At 44.2% G+C, this 7,500-nt stretch overlaps 2 protein-coding genes across 2 annotated transcripts in view; one reads left to right on the top strand and one right to left on the bottom strand.

Annotated features, from left to right (window-relative positions):
- Window positions 1–3,516, bottom strand: part of lipf (lipase, gastric) — a 4,235-nt gene extending 719 nt beyond the window's left edge. The window contains exons 1-7 of the mRNA XM_034077477.2: window positions 3,411–3,516; window positions 3,165–3,301; window positions 2,814–2,960; window positions 2,502–2,573; window positions 2,343–2,411; window positions 539–649; window positions 1–201 (exon numbers count right to left, since the gene is read on the bottom strand). The exon at window positions 1–201 is cut by the window's left edge and continues 719 nt beyond it. Coding sequence (XP_033933368.2) covers window positions 76–201; window positions 539–649; window positions 2,343–2,411; window positions 2,502–2,573; window positions 2,814–2,960; window positions 3,165–3,301; window positions 3,411–3,510 — 762 coding nt within the window. The 5' untranslated portion in view covers window positions 3,511–3,516 and the 3' untranslated portion in view covers window positions 1–75. The remainder of the gene's footprint in view (window positions 202–538; window positions 650–2,342; window positions 2,412–2,501; window positions 2,574–2,813; window positions 2,961–3,164; window positions 3,302–3,410) is intronic.
- A 37-nt stretch (window positions 3,517–3,553) lies between these two features.
- Window positions 3,554–7,500, top strand: part of LOC117441286 (putative lysosomal acid lipase/cholesteryl ester hydrolase) — a 4,098-nt gene continuing 151 nt past the window's right edge. Inside the window, exons 1-6 of the mRNA XM_034077475.2 lie at window positions 3,554–3,765; window positions 3,970–4,116; window positions 4,362–4,433; window positions 4,524–4,592; window positions 6,284–6,394; window positions 6,732–7,500. The exon at window positions 6,732–7,500 is cut by the window's right edge and continues 151 nt beyond it. Of these exons, the coding sequence (XP_033933366.1) occupies window positions 3,583–3,765; window positions 3,970–4,116; window positions 4,362–4,433; window positions 4,524–4,592; window positions 6,284–6,394; window positions 6,732–6,857 (708 nt within the window). The 5' untranslated portion in view covers window positions 3,554–3,582 and the 3' untranslated portion in view covers window positions 6,858–7,500. The remainder of the gene's footprint in view (window positions 3,766–3,969; window positions 4,117–4,361; window positions 4,434–4,523; window positions 4,593–6,283; window positions 6,395–6,731) is intronic.

The following is a 7,500-nucleotide window of genomic DNA, read 5'->3' as shown; positions in this document are numbered from 1 at the left end:
CTGGTGTAAAGTCCAGTGGTCCCCACGCTGTGCTGCAGACGTGAACAGGCCCTCACACACTCGGCGTGGCGCCCTCTAGTGGCGGTCCTGCTGCAGCAGCTTCAGGATGGACGGGAACATCTGCTCCGGAGCGTCCAGACCCCAAATGAAGTCCAGGTGGTCCCAGTGCTCGATGTGCTTATAGAACACCAGGTCAGACACCTGCAGGACGCCATGATAACATCAGAAGTACTTTATTGATCCCAATTTGGGAAGCTTTTGGCATTTTACGATAACAATTAAAAGAAATAAACAATCCAAAATGTAAACATCTCAATAGAAATAAAATGTTGAATTCCAGATGTGCTGTAACAGAATATGAAGCAGGATATTATATATACTGAAGTATGAGAGGAATGGAATATTAGATTGAATATAAATGTAAAATGTACAGTGTGATGTGTAATATATAAAGAAGATAATAAATAAATGTTTAATATTGAAACCCTTTCAGAATAACAATGATGGAGCCTTCATTGTGAAGGAGAGAGAGTCTGACCTGAGTGAGGAGGACGGCCATGTCTTTGGGGTCCGCCAGCGTATCGTGTCCCCCTGAAAACAGCGCGGTGGGAACCTTCATGTCCTGGACCTTGTACTGAGGGGGAGTGGACTGAGGACGGACAGACAGGAAGTGTTGATTTATCTTTCCAGCACACTTAAAAGTCTGATGTTAGCTTGGACAGCAGGTCAGGAGGCAGCAGCTCTTTTTCATGTCCCATTCTTAAGGTCACTAAGTAAGGGGTAATGTGCAGCAAGGCACACGCTCTTTTGTATGGGGAACAGAACGCCCTCCATGCTGATCCAAGCTCCCGGATCCGCCTGTCGGGTGGTCTTTCCCCATAAAGACCGCCTCGCTGCACATTACCCCGCTTATTACACGGCCAGATACTGAACAGACTAAGGAATCGACTCCCAATATTAAAGGTGGGGTAAGTCTGAGAAACCGGCTCGAGATACTCTTGTTGTTATTTTCCATGGAAAGCTCTCAACGTCCCGATAGCAATGAATATCTGAAGTGCTTTGAAGCCGTGGCGCTGTAGAAAGCACGACCAATCATCTGAGCCGGCTAAAGTAACTGGACGGCCTACCTGCCTGTCAGCCTTCCATCGGGGCACAGACTGATCTCTGCCCTCATTGGTCACGTGCACGTTCGTGTGTGTTGGGGGAGGGGCTCTGTGAGGAAGGGGCAGATTTCTTCCGGCTGTGTATTTTCAAACTCTAGCCACTCGAGCTGGTTTCTCCAAAATGACCTACCCCACCTTTAATTGAAACGATTTAAAAAATGGTCGTATTTCTTCCGCTAAGAAAAAAGAAACTGCGTTCCACGGCGCACCAACGGCTGGAACTGCGACAACCACAACTTTATGGCAGCCTAACACGTCCTTAAACCCTGCAGAGCTGTTAGTGTTCACTTCCTCTCTGCCTTCTTCTGGGGATTTATCTGGCATCCAGCACTCCGTCTTTTAACCTCATTTCCTTTCTCTTTCTTGATCCGCTAAGAAAAATAGTCTGTTGTTACTGTTTAAACTACGTAGCAACGGCAGGAACTGCTTCGATAGCGTTTTTGAGGAGCTTTTTGATCACAGATTTGAAAACATCGCTGCTTGCTTTAAAAGTAGCACACTTCATGAGGTCAGACCGTGGAGAGTATCTAGATACCCTGCCCTGATGCCAGAGGAACTGCACACTGAATATGTGTCGCCGTTTGATGTCTATGTCTGGACCGCTGCGTAACAAGGAGGGTTTCTGCCCGTTACTTCTCCGCTGTGTTCTTGTCGCTCTTGTCTTGTCAGTTCGGCCAAACTGTAAACAGTTCAATCGACCGGACTTCTTTGTGCAGATGTGAGCGTCCTTAACAACGGTCAATAAGTGCTTGACAGCGGTCTGTCTGTTCTGGATTAACAACGTGTCACGTGTTCTGAATTGACCAATCAGAATCGAGTATTTAACTAAGCCATGTAATAAAATGTTAATAATATTATTACCAAACGAATATTGTAATTTAAAAAAATTAAGAACAAATATAAATATATACTTAGGCGAGACACAGATTTGTTGAGACATTTTAAAAACCCAGTATATATTATTACTATACAAACACATCAGTCGTGTTGTTTTGGTGTTCCACCTTGTGTGTTCACATCATTATCTTAAACATTGTCAGTTTTCTTTTGTTGTTGTTTTTAAACTAGTTTCAGACATGCAACCTGAGTTCTAAGGAGCCAAACAAAACTAAGAAAGATTTAAAGTATAAAAACTGATGAGTGAACTGAAAGAGACTCTCAGGTGTTGAAGAGTCTCACCTGGTTGTAGTGTTTCATGTTCCCTCTGGCTCCAAAGTCGAAGGCCATCAGTTTCCCTCCGTGAACCGCCTGAAATCAACGAGGTGTTTAGGGTCCCGGTAATTAATCATGTACATCGGGGTCCCCCTAAGTACATGAAGACAGGTATGTGTGTGTTACCTGGGCCCAGTGGACCATGTTCCTGACCGAGGTCCCGGCAGGACAGTGTTCAGTGTAGACCGGCGTCCGAGACTGGAAACAAAAAACAGATATTTCAAAACTGAAATGATAACCCGCCCCCCAGTGGTGGTTTTCATTTTAACGTACTACAATCTAAATATAAGATAAGAAAGGACTTTATTTATCGCGAAAGAAATAGCTGCGCCAGAATTACAAAAATACAATAAACTAAGCAACATAAAATAAAACTGTACACTAACAGTGCAGTAAAAGAGCAATTAAATAACGCTTGTTGTTGTTGTTGTTACGCACCATGTTGAGGTTCTTCTCGTCGAAGCCACAGAGGATGAAGAAAATGTTTCCGCACAGCTTGCTGAGAGGCTTCTTCGCACAAATGTGTTCTGCAAACCACTCGATCATGTGACTCTGAGGCAGGAAGTCCTGCCGACCAAACAGATCCTGGGGACAGGAAATCAATTAACCAATTAACATCCAAACTGAGGAAAACGATAACTAATAGCTTGGTAACAATCCTGTGATATGAAGTCATTAGCAGGTCACGTGTAATTAGCTTTTTAGATTTAGCTTTTTGTAATCTGTGATATTAGCTTGTTAGCAGGTTATCTGATAGCATCTGGTTAGCATCTGGTTAGCATCTCGTACCCAGATGAAGAAGTCGGGCATGACGGAGAGTTTGGTCATCGGGCTGGTGGCGAAGGAGACGGTCGCTACTGGAGCTAAACCGATGAACATCTTGATCTTATTGGCCAGCTCGGGCAGCGCGGAGAACGCTATGAATGCTGGGAAATCAGAGACAGAGAGGCGGAGTCTGGTGTGGAAGCTCATTAACAAGTGTGTGTGTGTGTGTGTGTGTGTGTGTGTGTGTGTGTGTGTGTGTGTGTATGTTACCGATGGTGGTTCCCTGAGAGTGTCCGATGTAGTAAATCTGCTCCTGACCCGTCACCTTCAGGATGTGGTTCACCGCGGCAGGGAGGTCCTTCAGAGCCATCTCATCATAACTACACACACACACACACACACACACACACACACACACACACACACACACACACACTTGTTAATGAGCTTCCACACCAGACTCCGCCTCTCTGTCTCTGATTTCCCAGCATTCATAGCGTTCTCCGCGCTGCCCGAGCTGGCCAATAAGATCAAGATGTTCATCGGTTTAGCTCCAGTAGCGACCGTCTCCTTCGCCACCAGCCCGATGACCAAACTCTCCGTCATGCCCGACTTCTTCATCTGGGTACGAGATGCTAACCAGATGCTAACCAGATGCTATCAGATAACCTGCTAACAAGCTAATATCACAGATTACAAAAAGCTAAATCTAAAAAGCTAATTACACGTGACCTGCTAATGACTTCATATCACAGGATTGTTACCAAGCTATTAGTTATCGTTTTCCTCAGTTTGGATGTTAATTGGTTAATTGATTTCCTGTCCCCAGGATCTGTTTGGTCGGCAGGACTTCCTGCCTCAGAGTCACATGATCGAGTGGTTTGCAGAACACATTTGTGCGAAGAAGCCTCTCAGCAAGCTGTGCGGAAACATTTTCTTCATCCTCTGTGGCTTCGACGAGAAGAACCTCAACATGGTGCGTAACAACAACAACAACAACAAGCGTTATTTAATTGCTCTTTTTACTGCACTGTTAGTGTACAGTTTTATTTTTATGTTGCTTAGTTTATTGTATTTTTGTAATTCTGGCGCAGCTATTTCTTTCGCGATAAATAAAGTCCTTTCTTATCTTATATTTAGATTGTAGTACGTTAAAATGAAAACCACCACTGGGGGGCGGGTTATCATTTCAGTTTTGAAATATCTGTTTTTTGTTTCCAGTCTCGGACGCCGGTCTACACTGAACACTGTCCTGCCGGGACCTCGGTCAGGAACATGGTCCACTGGGCCCAGGTAACACACACATACCTGTCTTCATGTACTTAGGGGGACCCCGATGTACATGATTAATTACCGGGACCCTAAACACCTCGTTGATTTCAGGCGGTTCACGGAGGGAAACTGATGGCCTTCGACTTTGGAGCCAGAGGGAACATGAAACACTACAACCAGGTGAGACTCTTCAACACCTGAGAGTCTCTTTCAGTTCACTCATCAGTTTTTATACTTTAAATCTTTCTTAGTTTTGTTTGGCTCCTTAGAACTCAGGTTGCATGTCTGAAACTAGTTTAAAAACAACAACAAAAGAAAACTGACAATGTTTAAGATAATGATGTGAACACACAAGGTGGAACACCAAAACAACACGACTGATGTGTTTGTATAGTAATAATATATACTGGGTTTTTAAAATGTCTCAACAAATCTGTGTCTCGCCTAAGTATATATTTATATTTGTTCTTAATTTTTTTAAATTACAATATTCGTTTGGTAATAATATTATTAACATTTTATTACATGGCTTAGTTAAATACTCGATTCTGATTGGTCAATTCAGAACACGTGACACGTTGTTAATCCAGAACAGACAGACCGCTGTCAAGCACTTATTGACCGTTGTTAAGGACGCTCACATCTGCACAAAGAAGTCCGGTCGATTGAACTGTTTACAGTTTGGCCGAACTGACAAGACAAGAGCGACAAGAACACAGCGGAGAAGTAACGGGCAGAAACCCTCCTTGTTACGCAGCGGTCCAGACATAGACATCAAACGGCGACACATATTCAGTGAGCAGTTCCTCTGGCATCAGGGCAGGGTATCTAGATACTCTCCACGGTCTGACATCATGAAGTGTGCTACTTTTAAAGCAAGCAGCCATGTTTTCAAATCTGTGATCAAAAAGCTCCTCAAAAACGCTATCGAAGCAGTTCCTGCCGTTGCTACGTAGTTTAAACAGTAACAACAGACTATTTTTCTTAGCGGATCAAGAAAGAGAAAGGAAATGAGGTTAAAAGACGGAGTGCTGGATGCCAGATAAATCCCCAGAAGAAGGCAGAGAGGAAGTGAACACTAACAGCTCTGCAGGGTTTAAGGACGTGTTAGGCTGCCATAAAGTTGTGGTTGTCGCAGTTCCAGCCGTTGGTGCGCCGTGGAACGCAGTTTCTTTTTTCTTAGCGGAAGAAATACGACCATTTTTTAAATCGTTTCAATTAAAGGCGGGGTCGGTCAGTTTGGAGAAACCAGCTCGAGTGGCTGGAATTTGAAAATACACAACCGGAAAAAATCTGCCTCTTCCTCACAGAGCCCCTCCTCCAACACACGAACGTGCACACGACCAATGAGGGCAGAGATCAGTCTGTGCCCCGATGGAAGGCTGACAGGCAGGTAGGCCGTCCAGTTACTTTAGCCGGCTCAGATGATTGGTCGTGCTTTCTACAGCGCCACGGCTTCAAAGCACTTCAGATATTCATTGCTATCGGGACGTTGAGAGCTTTCCATGGAAAATAACAACAAGAGTATCTCGAGCCGGTTTCTCAGACTTACCCCACCTTTAATATTGGGAGTCGATTCCTTAGTCTGTTCAGTATCTGGCCGTGTAATAAGCGGGGTAATGTGCAGCGAGGCGGTCTTTATGGGGAAAGACCACCCGACAGGCGGATCCGGGAGCTTGGATCAGCATGGAGGGCGTTCTGTTCCCCATACAAAAGAGCGTGTGCCTTGCTGCACATTACCCCTTACTTAGTGACCTTAAGAATGGGACATGAAAAAGAGCTGCTGCCTCCTGACCTGCTGTCCAAGCTAACATCAGACTTTTAAGTGTGCTGGAAAGATAAATCAACACTTCCTGTCTGTCCGTCCTCAGTCCACTCCCCCTCAGTACAAGGTCCAGGACATGAAGGTTCCCACCGCGCTGTTTTCAGGGGGACACGATACGCTGGCGGACCCCAAAGACATGGCCGTCCTCCTCACTCAGGTCAGACTCTCTCTCCTTCACAATGAAGGCTCCATCATTGTTATTCTGAAAGGGTTTCAATATTAAACATTTATTTATTATCTTCTTTATATATTACACATCACACTGTACATTTTACATTTATATTCAATCTAATATTCCATTCCTCTCATACTTCAGTATATATAATATCCTGCTTCATATTCTGTTACAGCACATCTGGAATTCAACATTTTATTTCTATTGAGATGTTTACATTTTGGATTGTTTATTTCTTTTAATTGTTATCGTAAAATGCCAAAAGCTTCCCAAATTGGGATCAATAAAGTACTTCTGATGTTATCATGGCGTCCTGCAGGTGTCTGACCTGGTGTTCTATAAGCACATCGAGCACTGGGACCACCTGGACTTCATTTGGGGTCTGGACGCTCCGGAGCAGATGTTCCCGTCCATCCTGAAGCTGCTGCAGCAGGACCGCCACTAGAGGGCGCCACGCCGAGTGTGTGAGGGCCTGTTCACGTCTGCAGCACAGCGTGGGGACCACTGGACTTTACACCAGCAGCAGGACCTCTAAAGGTTTCAATGAGGAAAGTGTGTGTGCGTGTGTGTGTGTGTGAGCGTGTTTTAAGCAGGGCTCTACCTATAGACCTTTTTTAACATGTTTTAATCTTTGAGATGAGTCGGTCGCTCTATAAAATGTCAGAAAGGGTTGAACCTGAATATGATGGGTTATTGATTAATGATCGGAATAATAGGTTTGAATGTATAACTGAATATGAAACGGTGACCGATCTCTATCAGCTCGTGCTGCATGGATAATAAGAACATTTGATAAAGCATAAAAGCACATTTAGCTTTTTAAGGATTATATTTGTAACACATTTCTTTGTTATACTTGTAATGCAGGATTTATACTCAAAGCTTTCTAACATGCAGTATTAGTGGTTAAAGAAAGACCTTCCCATCAGCCTTCACTGTGTTCTGTGTTTACTGCTCGTTAGCACGTTAGCTTGCTGTTAGCATGCAGTCGGTGTTCACCTGTTGAAACACCTGGGCTGTTACCTCAGGAAACACCTGGAGACCTCTTTAAAGTGTCTGCAGGAAGTCACATGTTATCCTTTCAACCT

The sequence above is a fragment of the Pseudochaenichthys georgianus genome, unplaced genomic scaffold, assembly GCF_902827115.2.
Source record: "Pseudochaenichthys georgianus unplaced genomic scaffold, fPseGeo1.2 scaffold_1633_arrow_ctg1, whole genome shotgun sequence".
Lineage (NCBI taxonomy): Eukaryota > Metazoa > Chordata > Actinopteri > Perciformes > Channichthyidae > Pseudochaenichthys > Pseudochaenichthys georgianus.
The sequence above is the reverse complement of the archived record's forward strand: the minus strand, read 5'-3'. Positions and strand labels throughout refer to the sequence as shown.